The sequence below is a fragment of the Balaenoptera musculus genome, chromosome 1 (assembly GCF_009873245.2).
Source record: "Balaenoptera musculus isolate JJ_BM4_2016_0621 chromosome 1, mBalMus1.pri.v3, whole genome shotgun sequence".
Classification (NCBI taxonomy): domain Eukaryota; kingdom Metazoa; phylum Chordata; class Mammalia; order Artiodactyla; family Balaenopteridae; genus Balaenoptera; species Balaenoptera musculus.
Genome location: NC_045785.1, coordinates 158,355,720 through 158,368,287, shown reverse-complemented (window position 1 = coordinate 158,368,287; position 12,568 = coordinate 158,355,720). Strand labels below are relative to the sequence as shown.

The 12,568-nt window shown below is 41.3% G+C and overlaps 1 protein-coding gene across 3 annotated transcripts in view; it reads right to left on the bottom strand.

Annotated features, from left to right (window-relative positions):
• EFCAB2 (EF-hand calcium binding domain 2) overlaps positions 1 to 7,865 on the bottom strand; it is a 119,501-nt gene extending 111,636 nt beyond the window's left edge. For 2 of the 3 annotated variants that reach the window (XM_036830908.1, XM_036830905.1), the window contains exon 1: positions 6,740 to 7,865. Coding sequence is in view for 2 of the 3 variants with exons in the window: in XM_036830905.1 (XP_036686800.1) it covers positions 6,740 to 6,770 (31 nt within the window). In the remaining variant the exon portion in view is untranslated. The remainder of the gene's footprint in view (positions 1 to 6,739) is intronic. The other variant, XM_036830901.1, reaches the window with a different exon arrangement.
• Between the last annotated feature and the right edge of the window lie 4,703 nt (positions 7,866 to 12,568).

The following is a 12,568-nucleotide window of genomic DNA, read 5'->3' as shown; positions in this document are numbered from 1 at the left end:
CTGATTTCTCAGCAAAAACTCTACAAACCAGAAGGGAGTGGCACGATATATTTAAAGTGATGAAAGGGAAGAAACTACAACCAAGATTTCTCTACCCAGCAAGGATCTCATTCATTGGACGGAGAAATCAAAGCTTTAAAGACAAAAGCTAAGAGAATTCAGCACCACCAAACCAGCTCTACAACAAATGCTAAAGGAACTTCTCTAAGTGGGAAACACAAGAGAAGAAAAGGACTTACAAAAAAAACCCAAAACAATTAAGAAAATGGTAATAGGAACACACATATCGATTAATTACCTTAAATGTGAATGGATTAAATGGTCCAACCAAAAGACAAAGGCTCGCTGAATGGATACAAAAACAAGAGCCGTATATATGCTGTCCACAAGAGACCCACTTCAGACCTAGGGACACATACAGACTGGAAGTGAGGGGCTGAAAAAAGATATTCCATGCAAATGGAAATCAAAATAAAGCTGGAGTAGCAATACTCATATCAGAAAAATAGACTTTAAAATGAAAAATGTTACAAGAGACAAGGAAGGACACTACATAATGATCAAGGGATCAATCCAAGAAGATATAACAATTATATATATATATGCACCCAACATTGGAGCAACTCACTACATAAGGCAACTGCTAACAGCTATAAAAGAGGAAATCGACAGTTAACACAATAATAGTGGGGGACTTTAACACCTCACTTACACCAATGGACAGATCATCCAAACAGAAAATTAATAAGGAAACACAAGCTTTAAACGACACAACAGACCAGACAGATTTAATTGATACTCATAGGACATTCCATCCGGAAACAGCAGATTACACTTTCTTCTCAAGTGCACACGGAACATTATCCAGGATAGATCACATCTTAGGTCACAAATCAACCCTCAGTAAAGTTAAGAAAACTGAAATCATATCAAGCATCTTTTCAGACCACAATGCTATGAGATTAGAAATCAATTACATGGAGAAAAAAAAGTAAAAAACACAAGCACATGGAGGCTAAACAATACATTACTAAATAACCAAGATATCACTGAAGAAATCAAAGGGGAAATCAAAAAAAACCTAGAGACAAATGACAACAAAACGCAACGATCCAAAACCTATGGGATGCAGCAAAAGCAGTTCTAAGAGGGAAGTTTACAGCAATACAAGCCTACCTCAAGAAACAAGAAAAATCTCAAATAAGCCATCTAACCTTATACCTAAAAAACTAGAAAGAAGAACAAACAAAACCCAAAGTTAGTAGAAGGAAAGAAATCATAAAGATCATTGCAGAAACAAATGAAATAGAAACAAAGAAAACAATAGCAAAGATCAATAAAACTAAAAGCTAGTTCTTTGAGAAGATAAACAAAATTGATAAACCTTTAGCCAGACTCATCAAGAAAAAGAGGGACAGGACTTAAATCAATGAAATTAGAAATGAAAAAGGAGAAGTTACAATGGACACCACAGAAATACAAAGCATCATAAGAAACTACTATAAGCAACTCTATGCCAATAAAATGAACAACCTGGAAGAAATGGACAAATTCTTAGAAAGGTATAACCTTCCAAGACTGAACCAGGAAGAAATAGAAAATATGAACAGACCAATCACAAGTAAGGAAATTGAAACTGTGATTAAAAATCTTCCAACAAACAAAAGTCCAGGACCAGATGGCTTCAAAGGTGAATTCTATCAAACATTTAGAGAAGAGCTAACACCATACTTCTCAAACTCTTCCAAAAAACTGCAGAGGAAGGAACACTCCCAAACTCACTCTACGAGGCCACCATCACCCTGATACCAAAACCGACAAAGATACTACAAAAAAAGAAAATTACAGACCAATATCACTGATGAATGTAGATGCAAGAATCCTCAACAAAGTACTAGCAAACAGAATCCAACAGCACATTTAAAGGATCATACACCATGATCAAGTGGGATTTATCCCAGGGATGCAAGGGTTGTTCAATATATGCAAAACAATCTATGTGAAACACCATATTAACAAATTGAAGAATTAAAAACCATATGATCATCTCAATAGATGCAGAAAAAGCTTTTGACAAAATTCAACACCCGTTTATGATAAAAACTCTCCAGAAAGTGGGCATAGAGGGAACCTACCTCAACATAATAAAGGCCATATACAACAAACCCACAGCAAATATCCTTCTCAGTGGTGTAAAACTGAAAGCATTTCCTCTAAGATCAGGAACAAGACAAGGATGTCCACTCTCGCCAGTATTATTCAACATAGTTTTGGAAGTCCTAGCCATGGCAATCAGAGAAGAAAAAGAAATAAAAGGAATACAAATTGGAAAAGAAGTAAAACTGTCACTGTTTGCAGATGACATGATACTACACATAGATATTCCTAAAAATGCCACCAGAAAACTTCTAGAGCTAATCAATGAATTTGGTAAAGCTGCAAGATACAAAATTACTGCACAGAAATCTCTGGCATTCCTATACACTAACAATGAAAAATCTGAAAGAGAAATTAAGGAAACACTCCCATTTACCATTGCAACAAAAAGAATAAAATACCTGGGAATAAACCTACCTAGGGAGACAAAAGACCTGTATGCAGAAAACTGTAAGACACTGATGAAAGAAATCAAAGGCGATACAAACAGATGGAGAGATATATCATGTTCTTGGATCAGAAGAATCAACATTGTGAAAATGACTGTACTACCCAAAGCAATCTACAGACTCACTGCAATCCCTATCAAATTACCAATGGCATTTTTTACAGAACTAGAACAAAAATTCTAAAAATTTGTATGGAGACACAAAAGCCCCCGAATAGCCAAAGCAGTCTTGAGGGGAAAAAACAGAGCTGGAGGAATCAGACTCCCTGACTTCAGACTATACTACAAAGCTACAATAATCAAGACAATATGGCACTGGCACAAAAACAGAAATATAGATCAATGGAACAGGATAGAAAGCCCGGAGATGAACCCACGCACCTATGGTCAACTAATCTATGACAAAGGAGGCAAGGATATACAATGGAGATAAGACAGTCTCTTCAATAAGTGGTGCTGGGAAAACTGGACAGCTACATGTAAAAGAATGAAATTAGAACACTTCCTAACACCATACACAAAAATAAATTCAAAATGGATTAAAGACCTAAATGTAAGACCGGACACTATAAAACTCTTAGAGGAAAACATAGGAAGAACACTCTTTGACATAAATCACAGCAAGATCATTTTTGAACCACCTCCTAGAGAAATGGAAATAAAGACAAAACTAAACAAATGGGACCTAATGAAATTTACAGGCTTCTGCACAGCAAAGGAAACCATAAACAAGACTAAAAGACAACCCTCAGAATGGGAGAAAATATTTGCAAACGAATCAACGGACAAAGGATTAATCTCCAAAATATATAAACAGCTCATGCAGCTCAATATTTAAAAAGCAAACAACCCATTCAAAAAAATGTGCAGAAGACCTAAATAGACATTTCTCCAAAGAAGACATACAGATGGCGAAGAGGCACATGAAAAGCTGCTCAACATCACTAATTATTAGAGAAATGTAAAATAAATCAAGGGCTTCCCTGGTGGCTCAGTGGTTGAGAATCTGCCTGCCAATGCAGGGGACACGGGTTCGAGCTCTGGTCTGGGAAGATCCCACATGCCACGGAACAACTAGGCCCGTGAGCCACAACTACTGAGCCTGCGCGTCTGGAGCCTGTGCTCCGCAACGAGAGGCTGCAATAGTGAGATGCCCGTGCACTGCGATGAAGAATGGCGCCCGCTTGCCGCAACTAGAGAAAGCCCTCGCACAGAAACGAAGACCCAACACAGCCAAAATAAATAAATAAATAAATAAAGCCAGAAAACATCAAAAAAAAACAATGTAAATCAAAACTACAATGACATATCACCTCACACTGGTTAGAATGGGCATCATCAGAAAATCTACAAACAACAAATGCTGGAGAGGGTGTGGAGAAAAGGGAACCCTCTTGCTCTGTTGGTGGGAATGTAAATTGATACAGCCACCATGGACAGTATGGAGGATCCTTAAAAAACTAAAAACAGAATTACCATATGACCCAGCAATCCTACGATTGGCATATACCCAGAGAAAACCATAATTCAAAAAGACACATGCACCCCAATGTTCACTGCAGCACTATTTACAATAGCCAGGTCATGGAAGCAACCTAAATGCCCATTGACAGACGAATGGATAAAGAAGATGTGGTACATATATACAACAGAATATTACTCAGCCATAAAAAGGAACGATATTGGGTCATTTGTAGAGACGTGGATGGACCTAGAGACTGTCATACAGAGTGAAGTCAGAAAGACAAAAACAAATATCGTATGTTAATGCATATATGTGGAATCTAGAAAAATGGTACAGATGAACTGGTTTGCAAGGCAGAAATAGAGACACGGATGTAAAGAACAAACGTATGGACACCAAGGTGGAAAAGCAGGGGTGGGGGGAGGGATGAATTGGGAGATTGGGATTCACATATATACACTAGTATGTATAAAATAGATAACTAATAAGAACCTGCTGTATAAAAAAATAAAATAAAATTCAAAGAAAACAAACAAAAAAAAGGAGTAAATGAGATATACAACAGTGCTTCTCAAACTTTAATGTGCATGTGGATCATCTGCAGGTGTGCTTAAATGCAGACTCTGATTCAGTAGGTCAGGGGCCGGGACTGAGCTCCTTCCTTTCTGATAAGCTCCCAGGGATACGCGGCTGCTGCCCAAAGCAGGAGGGGACAGGCTGCTCAGTCCAGCTGACTGTTCCCTCCCATTTATGCATGTCTTATCTCCCTTACTGATCTCACCTTCCTTGGGAGAAAAAAATATTTTTTTCAGTATTTGTATCCTCCGAAGTTCTAACCTAATCAGAATGCCTTCCATATGGTAGGCATTAAACACACGCCAACTGAATGAATGACATCCAGCTTTGACATTCATACTTTTTCTATGGCTATAGACAGAATTGTTTCTTCTTTGAATTAGCTTACTTTAAATAGAGAAGTATTTTTGAAAACTGAAAAATCAAAACAGCTTTCAATCTACTTTTTTTAAATGAAGAAAAAAAATTGTATTTGCAGCATAATACAGCGCTTTTTTTCCCTCAGGCTGACCTAATCATCTTTTTTAAAAATCCACGATTAACTTGTTAAAATTATCTTCTAATGATTCTTCCATTTTTTTGTAAATAACAATTTAATAAATCAAAGTAAGTCATCTGGTTTTCTGGAGAAGTTTTAAAACTAATACAAAAAAAAGTAATCATTTTCTTAGGATGTACCTTATACTTTTAAAGCACCACGATAAAATTATAAGGACATCTTAGGAAAGGTAACATGTAAAAAATAAGTCTGACTTTTAGATTAACGGTACCATAAAAAAATCAAATAGTATTATTGCCATCAGTAGGTAGCTCTTTTGCAGTTTTGTGGGTTTCTCCGCTGATTTTCTGTGATCACCGTGACAAGTGACTAAGTATCTAGGGCTGGCTTCTACGCTTGTAAATATTACTTGTTAACCTGATTACATCTTTGTTCCATGCTGAGAAAAATGGTATGTTGATGTTTCAAGCACTCAAGAAAAGAACAAAGGTGGAGTATTATTTTCATTTCTAAGATGTTTACCTCTACAGTTTCATGGCTTTTTTGATGTTTTTGTGATGAGTTCGCCAATTACCAAAATAAACAATTATTTTTGAGTAACGTAGGATAGTAACCAAGGATCAAGTTTTTAAGCAAACCGCCGAATTAAAACAACGTAATGGTCTTGCAACTAAACATGGATAACCGGGTTTTCGCTTCCCCACACATGAAGCACATCAACTCCCCCCCCTCCCCGATATGGCGCCCCGGCGCCGCGAAGCCCAGTCCCGCCTCTGCCGACGCGACCGCGCGCGCTGGTCCGGCTGGTACCGCAGCAGAGACCAGGCCAGCGCACGAGGCTCCACGAGTTCCCTCTGGAGTTTGCTCTTTCGTCTTTATTAAAGTTGTTTTTTGTTTTTTTGTTTAAGACAAGACACCAGGCGGGTAGCATAGCGCCGGCCACCCAGCAGGCACTTCGGAGCCTGGAGACTCGGAGGGAGCAGCAGTGCCCTCGAGGCAGTCCTCCTACGTCCCCATTACGGAGGCAAAATGGTGGTCGCGAACGCCAGCCCGCTGGCCCGGGCGGGGTTTCGGCACGGCAGGGGAGGAGCCCGCCAGACTCCGGCGGCTGGATCGGTCCTCACGCAGGCCCGCCCCGGGGCCCACAGTCCGAGAAGCTGCCGGCGTGGCGCCTGCGGCAACCAGAGCCGGGTCGAGGGATTGGAGGCGGCGTCCCCGAGACCGTGAACGAGGACGCCATTATGGCCCTCCCCTGCCAGCGCCTCGGCCGCAAGCCGCCCTGGAAGCGAGGCTCGGGGCTCGGAAAAAGGGACGAGGAAGGGGGTCAGAACCAGGGCCAGGCGGGAACCGAGAAGCGGGAGGGGCGGGAGGGGCGGAATGACTGCCTGGCGGGAGCGGAGGGGCGGGGCGAGGCGAGGCGGCAGGAACAGGGGAGGGGGCCTCCCCCGCAGGGCGGGCGGCGGGACCTGGCTCGGGCAGTCCTCTCCCTGCGGGTGGGGTCCAGAGATAGGGTGACCCACCCTGTCCCGAGCTCCCCGGTGCGGCCCGGGATCGCGGCGGGCGGCTACGGCTGAGCTCCCGCGGCGCCTCTTACCTGTGCCTTCCCTGCTTCTGTCGTCCGCCATCTTGTTGCGGCGCCGTCGCCGGGGAGAGCCCTGTCGCTAAGCTAGGTCGCGGCGTCCTGGCCCCCTGCAGCCCTGCGGCTAGTCGGCCCTGGAGGATAGGCGGCTCCGAATCCCGAAGGAAGAAGACCCTGGGCGTGGGTGGGGGAGGGAAAGCTTGGAGCGCGCGCCCTCCCCCTTCCCGCCATGACCCTTGGCGCCCAGGAGACCGGAAGCCCGGACCCGCAGCCCGCGACCACTGAGCCGGGGCCAGGGCTTCAGCCTCTTCCTTCAGTACCGAGGCCTGAGCCCTGGTTTTTCTGGCGTGGAGGAAGTATTTAATAATAAAGTTCCGAACCCCTCCTTTCCCTTGTTTATGATCCATTTGGGGACACAATGCTCTCCCCCTCCCCTCCAGTTTGTAGGATGTGGCGTTGCTCGATTTTTTTTACTGCATATTTTAAAACGCAATTGGAGAGATGGGTGCAGAACTCGGCTCCGGGTTGACAGAACCAACCGGCAATCCCACCGCCTCTCCTTCCCGTCCGCACCCCGCGGAGAGGCCGGACTTGCCCCACCTCTGGCCCCCCGTTTTCTCCCGTCCAGTGCTCGCCGCCGGCTCCCAGAGACGGGGACTGCGCGGCGGGCGAGAGCTGGAGCTGGGACGGAAAACTGGGCCGGCGCGGGAGGAAACCAGAGCCATTAAACCGTTATTACTGGAGGAGCGGAATCGCTGTAGAAAAACATGTGTAAAATCGGCGCAAACACTGCGTCGTCAAGGCTGCGATTTCTGATACAAAATAGAAGGTTCTCATAGCAACAAAAACGTGCCCATCTTATGCTCACTGTTACGTACATGAAATTTCTTGTGAAATTTGACAAGACCTCCAGTTAAAATTACTGGGAAGGAGAGTTTTAAATCTCGCTTTTCTAAAACTTCGAAGCCGTGGCATGATGTTAAGTTTTTGTCTCATTTTAAGGAAAAGTTCACTATACTAGAATATTTTCTTTTAAAAATGATTTTTGAGTAATATGCCTCATGGTATGGTTCAAGCAAATATATATTTTTTAAACGAGATTTAGATGCTATTTAAATGCATGTGTGTACTAATTTAAATTACTTGATTTTATGTAAAAATCGATTATAAACAACTAAGTATTAAGAGGCCTTCAAAATAAAAGGTATTTAATGGTTTTACTGAGTGTTTACGCTCATATTATTTTGGTTCTATAATCCCTCAGTAAACCCTAAAGAAAACTAATATTCTTTATTAAAATATTTTTTCTGTAGAAGATATATGGTGCTGTGATCAGCATTCTCTCTGAAATTGACTATAAACAATTGAATCTTCACAAAATGGCTCATATTAGAAGATAGATACTTACATAAAATGAAAACAATCGTGAACAGTAAGGTCTTAATGCCGAAAAATAGGGGAAAGTAGTCATCAGCACTCATGTATATTTAAATTTCATAGTCATCATGGTCTAGCTATTGGTTTTTTAAAGACCCCTCTTTCCATATAGACGATGAAGGCCTTTGAAATAAACGTGGGAAACCCCAGCTTTAGTCTTCAGGCCCCCTACTGTGCCTTTTCATGTGCTGCTTTCTGTTTCCTTTTTACAGAATGACTTTCCCTCCTCTCTCTCTGCCCTAACATTCACCCTCCCACAGACACACAAATGTCCCCTCCCTGTTGTCAGTGACCTCCTTAAAGGTCATGCACTCCTTGAAGCTTTCCCTTTCAACCCGTTACTCTGAGGTACCATAGCCATACTGTAGACCCAAATCACATTGATTTTCAGTGACTTGTTTCCCCCTAACAAACTGTAAGCTCTTGAGGACAGGAAGTGCTTTATTTGTCCATATATCCGCAGTGCCTAGAACAGCTTTTCAATGTTTATGTCTAAAATAATGTGCATTTTTAAAATTAGGACAGAATTTAGTCTTCTCAATGACTTATGAAGAAACAAAGCTTTTTATTGTCTAGATTATTTCAAGCCATGTTAATCTCTACTCTGAACTCCTACAGTGTATTTAAGACAACACTCTCTAAATTTGGATGAGTAAAAAAAGTTTATGTTAATTAACTCCTCCCCCCAATTAGATTTGAAGACTGGATCCTAATATATGCACCTTTTGTATACCCACAGTACCTATCCCAATTTGGGGCACAAACTATGAGCTTAATACGTACTTTCCAATTGACTAATTGGCTGATTAGATATAAAAGTCTGTAATGATTCTGGAAAACTTTCCACAAAGTGAAAAAAAATGTTTATCCAGGTGATAATTTAAGCCCACTCTGCCAATCAGTGGGGCCAGAGGGATGTGTACAGGTTATGTCTTTTTTGCGTGATTGAATTTATAGTGTTAAATTTCTTCTCACAGGCATCTGTTCTGTGCCCATGAGGGACACAGAAATGTTTCTTCTGAATACAGTTGACTCACTTACCTAAGGTGTGGGTAAAGTGGAAAGGGTAAGTGGTGTGAATAACACAAAATGACAGTAAAAAAATCTTCACAGCACCTTTACTGTCCTGGTATGGAGATCGTTGACATCTCCTTGGACTAGGAATAATTTTTTTTTAAACTGGATTTTCCTCAGCCATTGCCCTGTACTGACCTCATCATCCTAGGCAAGGCATGTAATCTCTTTAAAACTTAGTTAACTTAGAAAAATGGAGATAGCAATGTCCAAGCTCCTTGCCTTAGAGTTTTCATGAGACTGAATAGATATAACTGAAAGCTTTGAAAATTTTAGAGAACTTGCGAGGAATCCCCACTTCCATGTAGGAAGGAGTACTTAGAGGTCAAACCCCAACTTCTTTTCTGAGATTCAGCTTCGACTTGGAGAGTTTCCTTTTCCAGTGCTTCAGCTACACCACGGGAGGTGGTCTGACTCCAGGTCTTACACAGGTTCCTACTAGAATCCGCTGCCTGCCTGATGTGATCTAGCTTACATGATAGAGCTTCATCTTAAGTTTGTGGCCCCTTCCTGATTTCCACCTTGCCATTTTTAAATCTTACCAAGCATGAGCAGCCTTAAGCATATCTAGCTTCCTTGGGCTCTAGACCCAGGAAAATGAGAGGCATGGTGTTACTTCTCTGGTCTAATTCCAGTTTTCTAATGAAAGATGCGTCCCTTCCCTGGATGATTAACATCAAGAATGTCCAGCCTTTCAAGGAAGACACTACTCCTACACTACCCCTACCCATAAGGCAAGTAACCTTACCCTGTGATCTCAAAAGGAGAAACTTAGTAGAATACAACAGGATAAGAGTACAGTTTCATTACAGTTACAATAATAAAAATAACTCTTTAAATACTTTGTGTATATTATCTCTTTTAATCTTTATGAGGCTGATAGTATCTCCGTTTTACAGATGAAAAAGCTATATATTCACATTAATGGCCTGTTTAAGGTTTCAAAGCTGGTTGGTAAGAGAGCTGGCTAGGAATCTAGTTCTGATTCCAGAGCCACTCTGCTATACTGCTTCTTTATAAATGTAAGATATCGTTGTTATATTCTATTTAGTAACCTGAATATTTAGAGAGGAATGTTAAGGGCAAAAATTCTGGGGGGAGTTTGTCACCTTCCTCCCTCACTTTTTTTTTTAACTGCTTCAAAACATCAACCAAAGCAACTGGCAGAGACTCTTAGGAACTTTAAAGCAACCGGATAATGGCATGCATGTTGTCCTTGTGTGGACAAAGAATTAAACTAAAGGCCTAGCAGGAGAGGAAGTGAAACCCACTCTTCTACCGCGCCTCAGTGGTCTGCTCACCTTCTTTTCTTTCCTTCCCACCTTCCTGCAAATTGAGGTTTCAGGTCTCTCAGTAATGAGGGAGAATTGTGTTAAATCCTTGGCTCTGGACAAGAGCATATTCAGTGCCAGAGTTCCTTCAGGCTTTTCAGGGAGACCCAGAGCAGGAAGCTGGAACTGCAGCACTTGGGGGCAGCTTGAAAGTAAATCTTACATGAAACCACAACTCTTAAAGCATTTGGAAAAATAACTTCCTGGCCCTACTTCTGGCAAAAGTACATGTTTCTTTCTATTTCCCTTAAGAACACACATTGACACAACAAGTTACTGTTTAATTCATTGCTTAAGCATTTCCTGTTCTAAGCAGCACTTTTCAGGGACACTCATTGCTAAGCAACTTTTGATGGGTCCCTGTTCTTTATTCATTGAAAATCAGACCTGAAAGGGGAAGGGTAGTAGCTAACCCAGAGATTCAAAAAATGTTCATGATCTCTCATACAACCTCTTACCCCTTAAGTGTGAAAATAGAGGAAAAGCTAGAATTATACAGGTGATTGACTTTGGAATAATTTTTTTTAGTTCCAGCTTCAAAAATAAATCTTTGAACTCAACTTTCACTTCTTACCGTGTTTACATTAGGAGATAGAACTGTATAGAAGAATTAAGCATGTAGCCTTAGGAGGTAAATGGACCCAGGATTGAACCTCAGTCCACTGTTCATTAGCTATATGACTTTGGGCTTCCACATCTGAGGTTACACGGAGGTAAGGAGATGATTGACCAGGTGAGACATGGAGGCCACCTCTGCTTCTCCCTTGACTTCTGGACTGATTTAATTTCTTGAGACTATGGCCACGCGACTCTCTGCTGACTCTAGGGCCAATAGTGATAATATTTGGAGCATTTACTGTGTTCTCGGAACGATGCCCAGCATTTTACATCATCCCAGTAACCTTATAAGAAAGACACTGATATGGTTCCCTTTTAAAGATGAAGAAAACCAGAGTTAAGATCCCAAAATTTCTTCTCTCAGAGGAAAGGTGGCTTTCCTCTGCTGAGCTCCAAAGCCTTTCCTGAGATGCCTCCTCAGGACCTTAGTCTGGATGTTCCATTTCCTCCTTATAACAAACCACTGGGACACGACTGCTTTCCTGCCTCTTGAAGGAGGGGTTGTCCAGTCAACAAGGTGAAGAGGCGGGATGTGAGGGGGCTGGAGCATCCCAATCTCTCTAGCTCCACCTTCCCTGCCACCCTTGGTATGACCATGTAGACATTATTTTTTTTTTTAATCTTAAGGGTTGCACTACTGACCTATGGGGAAAGAGATAGGATAATAAAATTAACAAATGGGGATGTTATAAACGTCCTGGAAACTTAGAAAAATTTTACAGACATAGTTCCTGATATATAAAGCTCTTGACACTCTCTGAGATGGTAAGAGCCTGTGCCTGGCACACCTGGCTCTTCCTTCACTCTGCCATTCCAATACTGCCACTACTGAAATTAATTTTCCTTCCCAGAGTTTATACAGATTAACAATAGTCCAGGTGGCTCTTGCAGGACATAAATAAATAAATAAATAAAAATTTTAAAGCCTAGGAGATAGATAGTTTTATGTACACATATGGATTTTTTTTTAATTTTATTGGATTATAGTTGATTTACAATGTTGTGTTAGTTTCAGGTGTACAGCAAAGTGATTCAGTTATACATATACCTATGTTCATTCTTTTCCAGATTCTCTTCTCATATAGGTTATCACAGAATATTGAGTAGTGTTCCCTGTGCTACACAGTAGGTCCTCGTTGGTTATCTATCTTATATATAGTAGTTAATCCCAAGCTCCTGATTTATCCCTCCCCCCCACCATGTTTCCCCTTTGGTAACCATAAGTTTGTTTTCGATATCTGTAACTCTGCTTCTGTTTTGTAAATAAGCTCATTTGTATCATTTTTAAAATTAGATTCCACGTATGAGTGATATATGATATTTGTCTTTGAGAGACATATGGATTTTTAAATTTCAGATACTGACAAGTAAGTTCATACTATTA